General features: G+C 43.5%; 1 protein-coding gene and 1 pseudogene across 3 annotated transcripts in view; both read right to left on the bottom strand.

Moving 5' to 3' along the window:
• LOC115284059 (phosphatidylinositol-binding clathrin assembly protein-like) overlaps nt 1–10138 on the bottom strand; it is a 39911-nt gene extending 29773 nt beyond the window's left edge. For all 3 annotated transcript variants that reach the window (XM_029930636.1, XM_029930637.1, XM_029930638.1), the window contains exons 1-8: nt 10049–10138; nt 7694–7836; nt 5439–5514; nt 4888–4990; nt 4638–4731; nt 4406–4517; nt 3475–3581; nt 2689–2730 (exon numbers count right to left, since the gene is read on the bottom strand). In XM_029930636.1, coding sequence (XP_029786496.1) covers nt 2689–2730; nt 3475–3581; nt 4406–4517; nt 4638–4731; nt 4888–4990; nt 5439–5514; nt 7694–7836; nt 10049–10127 — 756 coding nt within the window. In that variant the 5' untranslated portion in view covers nt 10128–10138. The remainder of the gene's footprint in view (nt 1–2688; nt 2731–3474; nt 3582–4405; nt 4518–4637; nt 4732–4887; nt 4991–5438; nt 5515–7693; nt 7837–10048) is intronic.
• Nucleotides 10134–17812, bottom strand: LOC115283542 (annotated as a pseudogene).
• Nucleotides 17813–20165: the final 2353 nt, after the last annotated feature.

Raw genomic sequence — 20165 nt, 5'->3', positions numbered from 1 at the left:
CGATTTCGGGAGGAAGGAAGGAAGGTCTGCAAGAAAGTTTACGAAGACCTTGGCCTGCCTTGTGCAGCGTCTCCCACAGTCATGTACTTTGTTTTTGATCTGGGGGTCCGAGGAATCAGAAGCGAGGTAAGGAGGAGAGGGTGTTCCATTGGGACACGTGGACCTCCATCCGGGGACTCCTGTCTGATATTCCCCTTGGAGCTCTGGCCACAGGCAGTGAGCACTGAAAGAGGCCAAGGCCAAGAAGCCAAGGCCAGGCCAGTTAATACTTATCTGTGGCCTCATGATGGCCAAGCTGCAGTTCTCAGCAAACACCCCTTCTCACCCCTACCACCTCCCTGAAGGAACTGAGGTCAAAATCAGGCGCCGGCATTTTGGGAGATATCTAGTCCTGCTTCTGTAGTCTTTTTCAGGAACTCAGGAGTGGGAATGTGTGCCATTCATTATGCTCCTTCCTCGTGACACGAGTCAGGCATGTGTTTGTGAATGACTTTTGATTGATAGCCACCGCTTATGGCGGCTTTGGACAATGACATCCCATCTCCTCCCTGCTCACCCAGACACTGCCACTTTTTCTCTGTTCTGGTGATAGGACTTGTCTTTCAGGAAGCTGTGAAAGCATCTCCTCCAACAGCGGAGTTCAATGTCGTGCACCAGTCCCCGTGGACTTTGCTGCACATGAAGGAGTGCTTGTGCCGTGTGTACATTAGAAGACGCTTTCCTTTCCTTTAAAGGTTTATGAGGAGACATCAGACAGAATCTTCCTCCTCTGCCACCAAAGCTAACATTCATTTGTGTCTGCAAGCACCGATCCTTGCCTCCTCCATCCTCTTACCAGATGCCACAGGCGTGTCCACAGTGTTCTGGATCCAGTGTCCTCTCATCCCCTTGGGAACCTCAATCTACTGCCCCTCTCACCCCCTGCATCTTCACCCGCTCTCTCTTCACATGACTACCACCGGTGCCGGGCACTATGTGAGTACTTCCCCTTCCTCTAGTCCCAGCCAAGGCAGGTCTGCCACAGCAAGGTCAGGGACCTGGTTGGGAAAGAGTCAGAGCACTAACTCATGGGAAAGGGAGAGCTGGGGGGGACGGTCATGAAGGTCCTATGTCCCTAGGCTACCACGTGACTGAGCTGTAGAGGCCTAGAGGCCAGGGGTGGGGTGAGGGAAGACGGTGATGGAGCATGTAACTTGTGGAGTGCAGCTCTTTGGGTCTGAAACGGCCTCCACCTGCCCTCCAGGCACAATAGTAAATGGACAACACTACCATCTCCCATGGCCTCCATCATGCTCCGTGCAGGTCACCGTCATGGTCCCCGAAACCAGTCAGACCCTGGAGAGGGACGAACTACAGCGGAATCAATCAAGTGCAAATCTGACTGTAGCCACAGTGGCAGCCACGGCAGCTCCTCCGGTAGAGGTGGGTCACTGCAGTCTCAGACGCACGGCGGGAGACTGTCAGCTTGGTGAGTGTTCTCCTTCCCATTGCTGTCAAAAGTGTGGACCAGAAAGGGTTTGCAGGCACGGAATGGACAACAGTATACAGTTTTGACCCAAGCTGTGTGAGCCCTCCACGTTCTGTCACAATATGGTCCGAAGAAGTCTAGGTCCTGCGGTTGCCCCTCAGAAAATCATTCTGATCCACTGACAAGCATGATGTCATGCTACCTGGATCAGATGAGCAGGGAGTGGCCAGTGCAGCAGAGACCCTCAAAGCGACGTGCCCTCCAGAGGGTAGGAGATAAAGCTTGCAAAGAATCACGGGCCTTCTACTGTGGTAAACTTTTTAGAGTTCCAGTGGCCAGGGCATTACCAGGAGACTCCGTCCAGAACAGAAGATAATGTAGTGCATCTTCCTCCTCCCACCGCTGAAAAGGACACATGACACCTGGAGGACCTCTGCGTTCTGGAGACAGCGTGTTCCCACACGAGGGGAAGAATGCTCTGGCCCAGATCCCGGATGGCCTGGCCACAGCACTCTGGGGCCCAGAGCAGGAAACGGCTCCGTGGCAGGTCCATGCTAGGCCAGCGCACAAGCAAAAGGCACACGCGGGCTCCCTGAGCAGGTGGCTGGACCCTTGTGTCACTCACACTTGCTGCACAGCCACCACTACGTCACATCCCACCTACTGCCATGTGACAGATTCCTGATGATCAGTGTCCACTGGATTCTCATGACACTGCTGCGAGGAAGACAGTGTTACACCCAGTTTGCGGTTGCATACATGGCGCATGGAGAATGGAAATGAGTTGCTTGAGATTCCAAATTTTCCAAATGTCCTGCTGTTTCCATTGTCCATTTAAAAAGCAAAGTTGGTTACGTGTTCTGATCCTGATTTCGGCTCAGATCATGATCTTACAGTTCATGAGTTCGAGCCCTACACTGGGCCCATACTGACAAGGGAGGGTCTGCTTGGGATTCTCTCTCTCTTCTGTCTCTCTCTCTCTGTCTCTCTCTCTCTCCCCCCCCTCCATCCCTCCCTCCCTCCCTCTCTGCCCCTCCCCTGCTCAAGCTTGCATGCATTCTCTCTCAAAATACATATGTGTGTATGTAAGTCACGAGGGACTGAAAATACACACGTTAAGTTTATGGCAAAGGATGGAGTCTCAGATGATGACTGATGCAATAAACACACAAACATAGGACAAAAAACGTCATTTAAACACATAGAAAAGATACACTGACCTGTATAAGGCGCGGGATGTCTTTCTGGTCAATTCCGACTTGCTGAATTCACAAGCCAGGGGGAATAGTACACATGAAAGCAGGGAGAGGCAACAAAGAAAAGTAAGTGTGAGACCAGTGTGCCCACAAAAGAGAAAATATCACTAGTGCACGAATGCCTTGCTGCGCTAGTGCCTAGTTGATCACGAAAACTGTCTCAGGCTAAAGTATGCCTTGTACCCTGAACCCAAACTTCTATTCGTCCTGAGGATAACCCTATAAAAGACAAGACTTGCCAGATAGTGAATCTTTGCTCTTCTGGAAAGAGCCAGCCTGCATTCTGGGTATTACTCAGACGTGTTCTCACTTGTCAAGGCCTCAGAAGTCAGCTGTTACTCATATTGCTGTTCTCCTCTGAGTAATAGTGGGCTTTGGTTTGGGGGTGTTTCTGCTTCAGTTTTCAGAAGTTCGACTAATTATCCTGAGTGGGTTCTGAATGTCAGGGCAAATGTGGGGGTCACCTCATATGCCTCCTACTGTCCACTGCCTGAAAAGATGTTTGTCACATGATTTTGGCCCAGTGTTAGAGTCGTTTCTGGTGGGAGGCTAAGCTCGAACTGCCTGATACTAGTGTATAGTTTTACTGTTTACAAAATAGTTAACAATACTACCAACTTCTGTGTGTGTGTGTGTGTGTGTGTGTGTGTGTGTGTGTGTGTGTGTATGGGGGGCAGATCCCATGATACCACACACTAAACCAATACAGAAACCAGCAGAAAAGCCCTGGATAGACACAGATTTCTGTACCTCTGCTACTTTCAGGAACTCTGCCAACTTGGTGGTTCTTGCAATGAACTTGGTGTAAATATCCAAGCTTTCGTTGCACTGGCTTTTCCTCATAGTAAAATACTTGTCTAAAAATGAAAAACGAATTTACACGACGGAACCAATATCATAGCAACTTTCCAATTACACTCCATTGTGATCATTCTTTTTAAAGAGGAATCTGTAAATGATTTTAACTTGTTCAAAAACAATTATAGTTTTAACCCAGCTATTTTGTGTCTTGGCAAACAACAACGCTAGTTGAGCCATACGATTAACAGATCTGTACGAACTGACTACCACTGATGTTTGGACGATACAGATAGTTTAATTTAATTTCTCTTTCAGTCTGTACTCTTATTAATCAACATCACAATCTGAAGCTTTCTGAGGGAAGGGGCTGTGTTTCCTATTCTTTTATAACTATACAAATGTACTAGATACTTCTTCAGTGTAAGAAAAATCTCAAATTCTCATCAATGAAGCTTGAAGAACACTTCCTATGAAATAAATCATTCATTAGGGTTAATTAGGACAGAAATTTCCTGGAAAGCATAAGAAGTATATGCTTGTGTATAATAATAACAATTATGGTATAGGCTATATCTTCCTAGGAAAGTCAAAATGACATGATATGACCATGTGTTATGTATAAATATGGCAATCCATGTTGACTCCCTCGTAAATTTCCCAGAAATATCAATTAGCACTTATATCAAAACTAAAAAAGCCTGTGGCTAATTAGTCAAGTAATTTTTATCCAAAAAAGCAATATAATGTCTCATTATTTAAAAATACATATGACCTTGAAAGGATCTTTTATTTTGCAGCTAAAACAAATATGAGCCTAAATGTAGAGATGAAAGGTTTTTACCAGTTTATTTTTTTAAGCAATGTTTATTCCTTAGCCTACCTAGCAGACAGAGGATCCCCTCATTATAGGCTGCAAAGAGGCGAACAGAATCCTTAAAGAGAAGCACGAAAGCAGCGTGGATTATGCCATTCGTGAGTTGGTCAGGACTTGCCTGGAAATGATATCAAAGAGTAATCAATCACAGCCACAGGTTAAAATAATTCCTCCTCCCACCTACCGCTAAACAGTGCCGTTTCCCAGTATGTTCACAAAGGATTTCTGAAGCTCTTACATTAAAATTAAGAAGAGCATCCAACTGGATTTGAATGACTGGGAGAGTGTTTAGCAGCTGCTGTGTATCCATAGCTCTCATCAGACCACCCGTCCTATAAAAGAGCAAAGAGATTCATAATGTCGGTAAGAGTTTGAGAAGCACTGGGACATCAGCATCTTGAAATAAAGCTGTGTTTTTAGACAACTACACGTCAGAACACGTGTGTACTTCAGTATTTCTTACTGACAAACAAGTGATATTTACTGACCCCCTCTTGGCTTTGGTGATGTCAGATGTGATCAGTCTACATGAGAGGGACTTCTCATTCAGGTACCTGCCATATCGTCTGATGAAGGTTGACATAGTATAGCCTAAAAATGAAATACTTTATTGTCTCCAGTGTAGCCGATACTAACCATTTACAGTACGTGTCGATAAATGCCGAGACTTCTCCTTCCGCATTCACCCATCTACCTCGATGACGTCTTTGAAGCCCCAAAGCTAGAATGGACCTTATTAATGATCTATTCCAATATTCCTCACACTTTCTGCTAAACGTTATTTATTTCCTCAAAGCCTTGAAATCACCTCATGATGTAGTGTTGATGGTGACATTTATGAATCGAGGAAGTAATTAACTTTATCATTTTTTTCACATTTCCACAAAACTATCGGAAATTCTTAGCATTTTCCTGAAACTCCCCATCCCACTGTCACCCTCCGTCCCCAGGCCTGCCCACGTGTTAGCCAGGCGCAGTTGGCAAAACAGAGTCCCCCACCTGGCCCCATGGAAATATCTCCATCAAAGAATCATCTTACCTTCTAGGACACTTTTATCCAGGAAGTAGTGTAAAGTGAACAAAGAGTCTCTAGATGCGAGATGCTGGATAAAACGCTGTCAAATGTGCCAAATTATAAAATTAGCTTCTGTCCACAAGTAGAGCTCTTTAATGAGTTGATCATTGTGAATGCAGATTTAACTCAATTCTATCGCACACCTTTTATCTGTCTCAGGAGCGCTGGTTACAGTGAGGGCAACATAAGAATATGCACTGATCTCAACTCTCCCCAAGAAATGAGGGGTTGAACATTGAGGCTCACGTGAATACACACTCTTTTCCGCCGGGACTTTTAATGTTTATTTATTTTTGAGATGGAGAGACAGAGTGCAAACAAGGGAGGGGCAGAGAGAGAGGGGGAGACACAGAATCTGAAACAGGCTCCAGGTTCTGAGCTGACAGCACAGAACCCGATGCGGGGTTCGAACTCGGGAGCCATGACATCATGACCTGAGCCGAAGTCAGATGCTTAACTGACTGAGCCACCCAGGCGCCCCTCTGCTGTGACTTTCTATCTAGCCATTCCCTCCTTTCTGATTTTGAGAAGTTTTAGTTATAGAACTATTTTAATATTAAACTTTATAACAACTTAATTTGCAGAAAAATATAATCTGATACATCTGTGTACCTCACAACCCAGAAAAGATAACTGCTAACTTTTTGACATAACTGCTTCAAGGCTATTTCAAAAGTAAGAGGAATGAAGTATTATGAAGTGAAAACTGCCCTTTGCCCATCCCCAAGTTCCATTGCCTTTTCCTCCCTGGAAGTAACCAGTAGCATAATTTTAATCTTTATAATCTATTTTCTTTATAGTTTCAGATATATTTGTCCCATGGCTAACTACTAAGTATTTTGAACTTTACATAAATCATACTATATATAAATGTCATTTTGCAACCTACTTCCTCTATGAGTATGGTTTTTCAGATCTAGCCTCGTTGGTATATATCTGATTTAATTTTATAAACCCCTCATTTTAGTTATGTGTCCTGTACTGATAGAAAAAACATCATAATAAATTCCAATTATTATAAATATGCTATGAAAGTGGATTTGCTGGGTCACTGGTCTTGGCATTTTCAATTTTACTAAACACGTCTCAATGCTCTCCTCTTCACAATCATAAAGTTTAGCAATGAATATTTACATGTCATCCACCGGGTATGTGGATTCTCATTTCCTCAAGACCTTCCCAACTCTTGATACTGTCAGACGTCTTAAATTCTGCTTCTCTGAGCATGTTCTCAGACAGTCATCAGCCATTCTGGTTTCCTCTTCTATGAACCCTCTGTTCATTTGTCTTGTGAACGACTCCACAGTAATGCCTTTTCCTTACTGATAAGGTATTCTGAATATTAATCTTTGGTCTGTAATGTATATGTCGGAAATACTTCATTCCAACTTTAGGGCATCTTCCTCGCTCAAATGTATGGCATTTATAGCATATTGTCCTACATTTTCTTCAATTTTAAATGTTAGTGTTTTGCATTTATAGACATTTCAATCATGCGGAATTTATTTTTCTATATTAGGGTAAGATAAAGATGTCGTTCTATTTTTTCCATAGCTTGTTATTTCTACCAAAAGGCTTTCTTTTAAATTCTATACCTTCCCCCACATTTTTAGTGCCACCGAGCTCTGATATAAGTATATAGTTCTACTTCCAAGCTCTCTATTATGTTCCATGTATGTATGTTCATTTTTTAATCAATACTAGACTGTATAATTAGTCCCTTTATAGTAAGTTTCAAAATCCAGTCAATTTCTAAATCCTAACTTTTAATGCAAAACTTACTGAGACAAAATGTTCAAGGAGAATAAGTAATTTCACGTTAAAGAACATTTCAGCTCTGTAAAATACAAAGAGTGTTTGTATGTGGGGAGGGCTGGACGGGTGACAGGGTGATTTCCTGGTAAAGTAAAGTGATACATTTTTGAGGGTTTTCTCTCTTTGGTCTAAATCAGCTGAAGAACTGAGTGAAATATTCACTCTATTATCCACTGTATCTTCTAGTGGCTAAAACTGTATACCTCAAATACTGATTGTAAAGATATACTCATACGTAAAAATGGGAAAATCCACCTTTGGGAACCTATTGGTGTTTACTTCGCTTACTTGTCACAAAGTAAAAGACAGTAACCTTGACGAACCAAGCATATTTTGCCCTTGTGGACTGGCAGTGCTCTGAACTAACAAGGAAATGATTGCCCACTGAATTTACGCATGCTCACCTCATTCCCGTGAACCATGAGGTGATGCACCGTGACCAGGGCCTTGAACACCACCACCCAGCTGCTGCTCCTGCTTTTCTCAGAAAGAACATCAGCCACACGTTCGACACTCATGTTTGTTTCGTTGATGTATTGTACTAGATCTGAATCAGAGACAGTGACAAGCATTAAAACATGGACTGAGAAATAATTTTCAAAACCAAAAGTGGTAATTTTAACTTAAACACGGATGCAATCAAATCTCAGAAATGACAAAGGGAATAATCTAAAACATTTTCTTCATTACAGATGTCACAATTTGTGCTGCTACATATTACATGATAGTTCATGCCTGTCTGTTATTCTGTATACATGACGAGGGGGAGGGACTGTGTCCATTTTGGTCACCGGGTCTCCCCAAGACCCAGCACAGCAGTTGGCATACAACAGATTAAGGTAAATACTTGTTAAGTGAATGAATAGGACTCAAGAGGCTAACATACCCAACGTCACACAGGCGGTCAAGTGCCAGGGCTGGCATTTGAAATCACATTTGTTTGACCAAGACGCTAACCATTAGGTCGTACTGCCTTTTTCCGAGAAAAGTGACAAGATGTGAAGGTTCAGTCAGGAGCTTTCCTTGCAGAGGCACCCCATGCTGACCCTTTTGTGTGCATCCTATAACCTTTCATTGCTTGTTCTCTTTTTTTTTTTTTATAATTTTCTAAAGTACACTCCACCTCCAACATGGGCCTCACACTCATGACCTCAAGATCAAGAGTCACATGCTCTACTGACTGAGCCAGCCGGGTGCCCCTATTGCTTGTTCTTGAGTCCACTTCCGCATAGCCTTATCCCTACTTTACTGAAACAGCTTCCCAACTTCCTGCTCTGGGTTGTAAGCATTCATACAACTCCTCAAAAGCTAACTTTCATCATTTCATTGTTCCATTCAACAATATGCAAGGATTCCCTACTTTTTATCAGTTCAAAATCCTGTTTGGGGGCGCCCGAGTGACTCAGTTGGTTAGGAGTCCGACTCCCGATCTCAGCTTAGGTCATGATCTCGTGGTTTATGGGATCCACCCCCGTGTTCGGTTCTGTGCTGATAATGTAGAGCCTGCTTTGGATCCTCTCTCTCTGCCCTTTCCCAGCTAGTGTTCTCTTTCTCTCTCTCTCTCTCTATCAAAATGAATAAACTTAAAAAAATCCTTTCATTTCAAAACTGTCTATAAACTATCATTATGAAACAACTTCCTGTCTAGCACTTAATCATGAAGCAGCACATTCACAGGCATGCAGCACCAGAATGACCAGCCAGAGTCATTTCTTCAAGTATCCGTACTACGTGCCAGTGGCTGTGCCATGTTTAAGGTTATGAAGAATGAGCTTCTGTCATATTTTTTCTAAGTCTGCTTCACTCTTCTTTCTGTGAAGTTTCCCATGATCTCAGGCTTTGGACTGAACCTTTTGGACATCATGGTACTGACTCAAGTGTCCCCTTCAGTTCCATGCATCTTTCACATGGATAACTATGATTCATCCTTTCGGCCTTGAGAAGCACATTTTGGCACACATACATCAACATCCAGGGGTGTATGATATATAGTCTCCAGAATCTCCTACATGGCCTGCCCAGAATACTATTAAGCGTGTGTGTGTGTGTGTGTGTGTGTGTGTGTGTGTAATCTGTTTCACAGAGTGAAGTGTCAGTTGCTGTAAATTATTGTGATGATAAGAAGTTAAAAATTCAGAAAGCAAATATATACCAAATCAATGGAGAGTTTTTAAGCAAAAGAGCAAAATAAAGAGGTGCTCAAAAGAGTGAGCTGACTATGAATTTCTCAAAGGCAGCAGGATTTCTGTATACTGGTGATAGCAAGTATTGTTTATGAAGTCCGTGCTCAATGGGAACTCAAACAGTAGGGGGGAGGGCAGGCATGGGAGTCTATTCCGTCTTTGAGCAACAGATTAAGGATCAAAATTGGGTCACCTGGAAACATTCATGGGCGCACAAAAAATGTTCTAAGGCCTGGTCATTGACCGTAGGTTAGGCCTGCTCAGGGGCTGATCTGGGCTGCAGACTTTTCCCTCGTTGGTTCCGGAAGCCTTGCTGAATGTAACGATTGTGAAGGGGGCTTGGGCGTACTCTGGGAGTGAGACCCTTCTCCCAAGCCTGGCTTGTTATTATTCCACCACTTCGCGCGTCCTAAGTTATTGGGATACCTTGTAAACAGTTCAGAGTTTGGAGTTAAAAAGGCCAGTGGCTCCCTTCCAGCCCCCCCCCCCGCAGGAAGAAGGGGGCTGGTAGGAGAGGAGTGGGGCGCCCACGACATTAGAGGCACTTGAGCCTCGGGCACAAGGACTGCAACTTACCTGCCAGGTGTTTCGGCTCGGGCTCTGTGGGCTCATCAGTGGTAGCCCCGAGGGCAGCCTTGGACGCAGAAGATCCCATGGTGCGTCACGGACCGTGGGCCACGAGGCTGATGGATGCGGGGTCGGGTCCCTCCTCTTCCGGGCCAGCGGACGGAGCGAGGACCGGTAGTGCGGTGAAGGGCGGAGCACCTGGAGTGACGGAAGAAAGGCCCGGCTGTGCGGCTGCCCTTCGCGTGGCAACCCTTTCTCCTTGCACCTGACGCAGACCTGCAGCAGCATGACGTGGGATTTGAAGCTGCCAGGCACCGGGGTGTCACACAGGAGTGCTGGAGAGGGTGGCTGCGGGCCGAGGGCGGATCCTTAGGACAGGATCGGGGCCTGGGGCGGGCCGTGTCCAGAGGAGCGAGGCCACAAACTCTGCATAGTGGACGCTCGATAACAAAATAAACAACCATTGCTTGATTGAATACTCTGGAAAAGGAGGCCATGTTGGGGCCTCCAGATGAAAGGTCTAGGGATCTTCAGGTCTTGGGAAAGTTAAGTGGTCACAGGACAGTACTTTGGAAACCCTTGATGTGGCATTCTTAGGGAGGCCCCAGTCACATATTATGGAGGCTGCTTCCCACCTGAGGACATGTCCTCCCACCCTTCACCCAGCATCAGACATAGAAGCTTTTCTTATGTGCGGAATCCGTACTGATGTTGCCACTGCCGGTCCTTGTGTTGGTAAGTCTTCTCTTCTTTTTCTTCATTGTTCTGGGCAGAGAGCTATCGACGTTCATGACCTCGAAGAACCAACTTGTGGTTTCATTGGTTTTCCCTATATTGTTTCCTATTTCATTGATTTCTGCTCTTTATTATTTCCTTCAGCTTGCTTTTGGTTTATTTTTCTCTTTATTTTCTGGTTTCTTAAGGCAGGTTAGATAACTTATTTGAGATTCCTCTTTATAATATTACCATTTAGACTTAAGTACTGCCTTTCTTCTCAAACAATGTATTTCTTATGATTTCAATCTTTTAAACTTTGTTGAGATTTGTTTTATGAAACAGAATATGCTCTACCAAGGTCAATGTTCTCTGTACTCTTGAAAAGATGCGTATTTTTCTACTATTGGATACAATGCTCCAATCAAATGTGTAACATAGTTCCTGATATTGTATCACAAGTGACCGAGACTATTCATTTTCATTTTTAAAGTCTTCTCCTTTCCTGACCTTGCTTCGAATGGAAGACCTTCTGTTTGAGTCTCTTCAAATTCACTGAGGTTTTCTTCTTTCTTCTGCAGTCTAATCTTCTGCTAATCTCATCTAGGACAGGCTACATTTCCAATATTGTATTTTTCATCCCTAGAAATTCCATTTGGTTCTTTTTATATCTTCCTTTAAGCCCTTGAGGATACTCATAATAGCTGTATTAGCTATTTTAAGATGCTTGTCTGCTAATTCTTTCATCTTTCATAATTCTAGCTGTTTCTGTTGACTTATGTTTTTCTTGTGCATGAGTCACATTTTTCTGCTTCTTTCTATGCCTAGAAATTTTATATGAATGCTAGACACTGTTACTTTTACTTTGTTGAGTCCTCCGTTTTGATGTATTCCATTAAAGAATGTTGAAGTTTGTTTAGATAGCATGTACAATACTTTGATATCACATACTTTTCGGTCATGTTTTCTTAAACAGCTTTATCGATACTTAATTCATATATTGTACAATTCACCCATTTAGTCTGCAGTTCAGTAGCTTTAGTATATTCGGAGTTGTACAACGATCACCAAGATCAAGTTATATCTTTACCACCTTCAAAAGAAACCACCAGACTCATGAGCTGTCATTCCCCATTTCCCCCTCAACTTCACAAATACTCTTCACTTCATGACTCTAAAGATTTTCTGGACATTTCATATAAATGAAATCATTAAGTATGTGGTCCTTTGGGCCTGCTTTCTTTCACTTAATACATTCTAGGTTCCTTCACGTTGTAGTGTGTATCAGTACTTCATCCTTTTTATGGCCAAATATTATTCCACCACATGGATACACTACCACTTATGTATTCATTCACTGATGCTATCTGGGCAGTTTCCCTTTTGAACTATTGTGAATACTGCTTCCTTTACAAGTATTTGTTTCAATACCTGTTTTCAGTTGTTTTGGGTATATACCTAAGGGTCATATGGTCATATGATTTTAATGATCATATGGTCATATGCTAATTCTGTGTTGAACTTTTTGTGAGAAATTGCCAAAGTATTTTCCACAGTGGCTGAACCATTTTACAACCCCATGAGCAATGTATGAGGGCTCTAATTTCCCCACATTTGTTTGATTTCAGCCATCCTACTGTGTGGGAAGTGTTACCTTTCAGGTTTCATTTGCATTTCCCTGATGACTAATAATTTAGAGGATTTCTTTCATGTGCTTTACCGGCAATGTGTATCTACTTTGGAGAACTGTCTATTCAGATCTTTTACCCATTTTTAAGTTATTTATCTTTTTTAAGTTTTATTGAGGTATTATTAACAAATAAAAATTGTGTATATATTTAGGTTGTATAATGTGTAATTAAGGTGTATAATATGGGAGTTTGTTTTTTACATTTATAGTATTCTTAAGAAGTTATTATAAACTAGTTTCACAGGCCACAAGGAAGTAAAAGGACTACGGACAGCCTTACAAGAGACAGTCAGGGGGCTGAGGAGGGCCAATATGGGTGTGGGGCGCTGGTGGGTACATTCCAGAGGGAGAGGGCCCTGAAAGGGAAGCGAGACCGTCCGGTGAGACTCTGACTGAGAACAATGGCAAGACAAACAGGTCTGTGGTAACGTGGCCCTGGGGCATTGGGCCCATGCCTCTGTGGAGCGACTTCCATAACTGTGGCCAAGGGTCAAAGAAGGCCTCAAATCCCTGGGGGAGGGGGCTGCATCCCTGGTGGGGACATGCCAACTGGAGTTCCTCATCCAGAAGGGGATCCCCATTGGGGGACCCATGGGAGGCTCATGCCAGGTGGTGGGTCCATCGTGCCTGGAGGGGGTGCCGTCAGCCCATAGGTGGGAAGGACCCCTAAGCCAGGTGGATACTAGGTTGGGGCCCCTCCAGTACTGACTGTGGCAGTGGCTGTAGTGGCTGCCAGAGTGCCTCTGTCTTGCAGGGTCATCATTTGGTGGGCTGGCCCTCAGACTGGTCCAGCAAGTCCTGTAGGAGCTTGGGGGCATCGAAACACCAGCTGGGATTCCTCTGCCAGGAGCTTTCCTCATCCCTGGGTCCCTGGCAGCTCCAGCAAGTGACAGTCGGGCAACGCCAGTATCTTTGGGAGGAGATTTGTCTACCGTCATTGACACTAGGTTCTTTCCCCAAAGCAGCACCAGACCGAGGACTCACTTCTCTTCTCTTCTCTTTCTGCTTGTTTTGAGTTCTTTGGCTAGATCTTCCTGAACTCATCACAGTCACAGAAGATCAAATGCATACACTGGCTGCAAGCCTTGACGGTGCTAATGAAGATACGGCCACAGCCCTGGCGGCCGTCGTGACGGCTCCGTTCCCGCCTGATTCCCTCAGCACAGCCCACTGCGCACCGCCACTCCTGCAAGTGTGGCCACGGATCAAATGGGGTCTGGGGAAAGCTACTTTCCACCCTGGCGCTGGGCTCTTGAGTTCCACGTGAGGATTCAATACGTGGATACACTGTGAAGTGATTACCACAATCAAGTTACACAGCCATCATCTCACATACTTACAGTTTTTCTGTGTGTGGTAAGAACACTTAAGATCCACTCTTTCAGCAAATTTCAAGTATACTATGAGATTTTATCAACTATGATCACCACGCCGTACCTTAACTAATCTCTCTGACAACTGGAAGTTTGTACCCTTTGGCCGGCTTCTCCCCATTGCCCCCACCTCCGCCCCCAGCACCGCCAGCAAGCTGCTCTCTGGTAACGTGAGTTCGTGAGTTCGGCGTTTCCAGGTTCCACGTACAAATGAGATGATGCATTAGCTGCGCATGGCTTATTTCACTCCAGGTTCATCTGCTTTGTCACAAACGGCAGCATTTCCTTCTTTCTTATGGCTAAATAATACTCCATTGTATGTACACCACATTTGCTTTATCCATCAATACACACTTAGATCGTTTCCATGTCTTGGTTGTTAGTAATAATGCTGCAATAAACATGGGAATGCATACATCTCTTTGAGATCCCAAAAGTGGGATTGCTGCTGAATCATTCAGTAGTTCTAGTTTTAATTTTTTGAAGAATCTCCATACTGTTTTCCATAATGGCTATACCAATTTATATTCCGATTAGCAGTGTACGGGCGCTTTCTTTCATCCACGCCCTCACCAATACTGGGTATCTCTTGTCTTTTGTTTTTAAGATTTTTTTCTAAAGTAAATGCTACACCCAGCACCCAACACGGGCCTCGAACTCATGACCCCAAGACCAAGAGTAACACGCTTCACCAACTGAGCCAGCCAGGTGCCCCATCTCTTATCCTTTTAATAACAGCCCTCCTAACAAGTGTGAGGTGATATTTTGTGCTTTTGGTTTGCATTTTCTGGCATTTATTCGAGTCCTTTGCCCAGTTTTTAATGCTTTTGTTTTACTTATTTTTTAAAATTTACTTATTTATTTTTAAATTTACATCCAAGCTAGTTAGCATATAGTGCAATAATGATTTGTGGAGTAGATTTCAGTGATCCATCCCCTGTGTTTAAATTTTTTTTAATGCTTTTTATTTATTTTTGAGAGACAGAGAGAGACAGCTGGAGCAGGGGAGGGTCAGAGAGAGAGGGAGACACAAAATCTGAAACAGGCTCCAGGCTCTGAGCTAGCTGTCAGCACAGAGCCTGACGGGGGCTCGAACCCACGAACCGTGAGATCTGACCTGAGCCGAAGCCGGATGCTTAACCGACTGAGCCCCCCAGGCGCCCCTCATCCCAGCAAGTGTCCTTCTTAGTGCCCCTTGGCCATTTAGCCATCCCCCCACCCACAACCCCTCCAGCAAGCCTCAGTTTGTTCTCTGTATTTAAAGGTCTCTTATCTTTTGTCCATCCCTTTGGTTTTATATGAGTTTTGCGTCCCTTCCCTTATGTTCATCTGTTTTGTATCTTAAAGTCCTCATATGAGTGCAGTCATATGATATTTATCTTTCTCTGACTTGCTAATTTTGCCTAGCATAATACCTTCTACTTCCATCCACGTAGCTCCAAATGGCAAGATTTCATTCTTTTGAATGCTGAGTAATACTCCCTTGTATAGATCTGTACCACATCTTCTTTATCCATTCATCCGTCGATGGACATTAGTCCTTTGCCCGTTTTTTTCCAGGTTGTTTGTTTTTCTTTTGTTTTGTTTGCTACTGTTGTATTAGTGCCATGTATATTTTGGATACTAACTTCTTATCAGATGTGTTGGTTTCCATTGTTGTCCAGAAGCTTTTTGGTTTGATGTAGTCCCACTTCTTTATTTTTGCTTTTTTTCCTGTGCTTTTGGTATCCTATCCAAAAACTCATTACCAAGACCAATGTCAAGGAGCTTTTCCCCGTGTTTTCTTCTAGGAGTTTCAGGTCTTGTTTTTAAGTCTTTACTCCATTTCAAGTTAATTTCTTTTTTTAATGTTTATTGTTTGAGAGAGAGCACCTGCGTGTGCATGCGTGGGGGAGGAGCAGAGAGGGAGAAAGAGAGTCCCCAGCAAACTGCACACTCAGTGAGAGGTGCAATGTGGGGCTCCACCTCACGACTGTGAGATCATGATCTGAGCCCAAATCAAGATTCAGACACTTGAGCAACCCAGCCATCCAGGTGCTCCTCCATTTCAGGTTAATTTCTTTGTATTGTGTAACATACGGGTCTATCTTCACTCTTTTGCTTGTGTATACCCAGTTTTCCCAGCACCATTTATTTAAAAGACTGTTATTTCCCCATTGTGGATCCTTGGTGCCCTTGTCAGGGATTAGGTGACCACGTCTGCAGGCTGATTCCTGTGTTCTTTGTTCTATTGGTCTGTTTTTATGCCAGTACCACAGTGTTTTGATTACTGCAGTTTTGTAATTTCATTTGAGCAAAGCCTTCCGCTTTGTTCTTCTTGCTCAGGACTGCTTTGGCAACCCCAAATAGGGGATCTTTTGTGGTTCATGAGGACTTTTAGTATTTTTTTCCTATTTTTGTGAAAAATGCTATTAGAATTTGGTAGGGATTGCTTTGAATCTGTAAATCACTTTAGGTCATAGGGACATTTTAATGATATTAATTCTTCAAACCCATGAACACAGGATATGTTTCCATTTATTTGTGTCTTCTTCAAATTCTTTGATCACTATCATACCATTTTCAGTGTACAGATCTTTCACTCCTTGGTTAAATTTTTCATAAATATTTTTTAAAGTTTTTTTTTAATCTTTTTATTTATTTTTGAGAGAGAGACAGCATAAGCGGGGGGGGGTCAGAGAGAGAGGGAGACACAGAATCCAAAGAGCTAGCTGTCAGCACAGAGCCCGACGCGGGGCTCCAACCCACGAGCTGTGAGATCATGACCTGAGCTGAAGTCAGACGCCTAACTGACTGAGCCCCCCAGACGCCCCATATTCCTAAATATTTTTGATGCTATTATATATGAGAACATTTTCTTACATTTTTTTTCAGATAGTTCACTGCTAGTGTATAGAACCACAACTTATTTTGTATGTTGGTTTTGTATCCTGCAACTTTACAGATTTTGTTTACTTAAAAAATTTTTTGGTGAAGTCTTTAGCTTTTTCTACATATAAGACCACGTCATCTGCAAAGAGAGATAGTTTCACATCTTTTTCTTACAATTTGGATGCCTTTTATTTCTTTTCTCTTGTCTCATTGCTTCGCCTGGGACTACCAGTATTATGTTAAATAAAAGTTTTATTTCTGATCTTTGAGAAAAAGCTTTGAGTTTTTCCCCATTGAGGATGATGTTACCTAAGGGCTTGTAGGATATGGCTTTTATTATGTTGAGGAACATTCCTTCTATACTAGTTTGTTAAGCTTTTATCATGAAAAGATGTTGGATTTTAATGCATTTATTAAGGTGATCGTATGACTTGTGTCACATTGGTTGGTTTGTGGATGCTCAACCATCCTTGCATCCCTGGAATATATCCCCTTTGATCATGGTATACGATCCTTTTATGGTGCTATTGAATTTGATTTGCTGGTATTTTGTTAAGAATTTTTACACCTTTATTAAACAGGGATACTGGCCTATAATTTCCTTTTATTGTGTGTTCTTTTCTGGCTTTGGCATGAGGGTAATGCTGGACTTATTAAATGAATTTGGATGTGGTCCCTTCTCTTCAATATTTTGGAAAAGGTTGAGAAGGACTGGTTAAATTGTTAATTAAGCACTTTGGAGAACTCGCCCATGCACAGTTTTAGGCTGTTTTGGGGGCTGCACACCTGTGGCACCCAGGACTGAGGTGGTTTGTAAATGTGTCAGTTCCCTGGGAAGTTACCTCCCGTTGAAGGCAAATATTTAATTTTGAGTTTGGCGCGGGGCGGGGGGGGGGGGGGAGACCCAACTGGGCCTTCAGTGCACGGATCCGTCCAGGCGGGAACGTGAAGCCTCAAGACAAAGAGCTTGGAGAAGCAACTGGGGCGCCTCAGGCTGCGGACTTCATGCGAACAGCTTCCTTCCTGGCTCCTGTTTCTACCAGTTCCTCCATCGAGACAGTGGGCCCCCATTCCTCTTACACCGCTTCCGTCCCAGCACCCCGCTGTGGGCGCTCCCCTCGCCATCACTGTTCTAGTTGTGGAGCCCCCCAGTGCATTCAGCAGTGTCAGCCCTAAACACGGGGCATGAAGACCGTCCGTCAACTACACGAGAACCGCAGTGAGCTTCAAGGACCTCAGTGCTGTGACCGCACCGAAATAACAACGCGGTGACCCATGAAGGTCTTTCCAGTACCCGCAAGAAGGGGTCAAAAGTCTGATGCTTTACCGTAGAACAAATGGGCCAGGGTTTGGCAGGACTCCCAAGGGTTTGTGTTGTGTGGTTTTTGCTTTTTAAAATCAGGAACATAATGTTCTTTACCTTGTGAAACACAGCTGTTTTTCTTACACTGACAGAAAGGCTAAACATTGCGAATTCACCCCACTGTTTCAAGAAATGCTCCCTAGCAGGAGGCGTCTGAATTTTGCTGGGAGCACAGCCATTGAGATTGAGACCACTTTATAAATATGTATAATGGAGGGGCGCCTGGGGGGCTCAGTCAGTTGAGTGTCCGACTTCAGCTCAGGTCATGATGTCGCAGTGTGTGGGTTCGAGCCTGGAACCCAGGTCTGTGCTGACAGCTTGGAGCCTGGAGCCTGCTTCGGATTCTGTCTCTGTCTCTCTCTGTCTCTGTCTCTCTCTCTTTCTCTCTCTGCCCCTCCCCTACTCAAACTCTCTGTCTCAAAAATAAACATTAAAAAACTTTAAAACAAATATGTATAGTGTAGACACGTAACATTTCAACACCAATCACACATTTTTACAATACATACAATTAACTCGCCTAAGCCTCGCTCACATCACAAAGTTATTTAAAGTTTTTTTTCTCCACACTGCAAGTTTTGTCCAAACCTAAGAAGGGTGTTTTTCTTTGGTTTTGTTTTGTTTTGTTTTGTTTTGTTTCGTTCTGACAAAAAGAGATTGTCCATCGTATGTCCCCAGCCGGGTGCTTTGGGAGTTCAGGGTGGAGAGGAAGAGGCGAGCCTGCAACAAAGGCTGATCTTCTCATTCTTTAGAGACAGCTTTGCTGAGCCATCCTTTACAGACCATACAAACCACTGAAGGTGACACTTCACTGGTTTTTAGTATAGTCACAGGGTTGTGCCACCGTCACTGTAATTAAGTGTAGAATCCTTTGCTACCTCCAAAAGAACCCATACCTTTTGCTATCCTACCTCTGCACTCCCTCCCTGCAGCCTCTGGCAGCTGCGATTCTGCTGTCTGTACAGATTTCCTGATTACAGACATTCTATAGGAATGGAATCATAAAATACGTGTCCTTTTGTGTCTGCATGTTTTCAAGGTTCATCTATGTTGTAGCAAGTGCCAGTAATTCCCTATTTTTAATGACTGAATAATATTCCATTGTATGGATAGACCACACTTTGTTTATCCACTGCAGTTTGTGGACCTTTGGGTTCTTCCTACCTTTGGCTACTTAGAATAGTTCTGACACACACATTCGTGCATAACCTGTTTTGAATGCCAGCTTTCAGGTCTATGGGATGTATGCCCAGCAGCGGAGTTCCTGGGTCATATGGTAACGTTCTGTGTTTACGTTTTGGAGGCACCAGTGCTGTCTGTTTCACATTCCCACCAGCCGTGTACAAGGTCTCCAATTTCCCCACATCCTCACCAACACTTGTAATTATCACATTTCTTTATTCTAGCACTTGTAAAGTGGTATCTGAGGGTTTTGAGTTGAATTTCTCTGATTACTAATGATGTCAAGCTTGTTTGTCCATGGAGAAATATCTAGTTATATCCTTTGCCCATTTAAGAATATTTTTGTGAGCTGTCAAAGTTCTTTACGTACTCTGGATGCTGTCTTAGTTTATATGATTTGCAAATATTCCCCCCCCCCAGTCTCTAGGTTGTCTTTATACTTTTTTGTTAATCACCTTCAATGCACAAAGTTTTTTAATTTTCATGAAGTCCAGTTTATATAATTTTTCTTTGTTCCTTATGTTTTTGATGTCCTAAGACTCCATTGCCAAAACCAAGGTTACGAAGATTTAGTGCTATGTTTTCTTCTAAGGTTTATTTATAGTTTTAGCTCATATTTAGGTCTTCGATACATTTTTGCTTGATATTTGAACATGGTGTTGGGTGGGTGTCCACCTTCATTCTATTGCATGTGGATATGCAATTGCCCAAACACCAGCTGTTAAAAAGATTATTTCCCTCATTCAATCGTGTTGATAGACTTGGTAATAAGTTGACCCCACATGCGTGGGTTTACTGTTGGACACCCAGTTCCACTCCAGCGATCTATCCGTCTGTCCTTCCGACAGAGCATGAGTTAGTGTGCTCCTCCTCTTTCACCACAATCTCTACCCCTCGTACAAGTGCCCTCAGGCTTGAACTTTTCCACATTCT

Source organism: Suricata suricatta, chromosome X (genome assembly GCF_006229205.1).
Source record: "Suricata suricatta isolate VVHF042 chromosome X, meerkat_22Aug2017_6uvM2_HiC, whole genome shotgun sequence".
Classification (NCBI taxonomy): Eukaryota; Metazoa; Chordata; class Mammalia; order Carnivora; family Herpestidae; genus Suricata; species Suricata suricatta.
The sequence above is the reverse complement of the archived record's forward strand: the minus strand, read 5'-3'. Positions and strand labels throughout refer to the sequence as shown.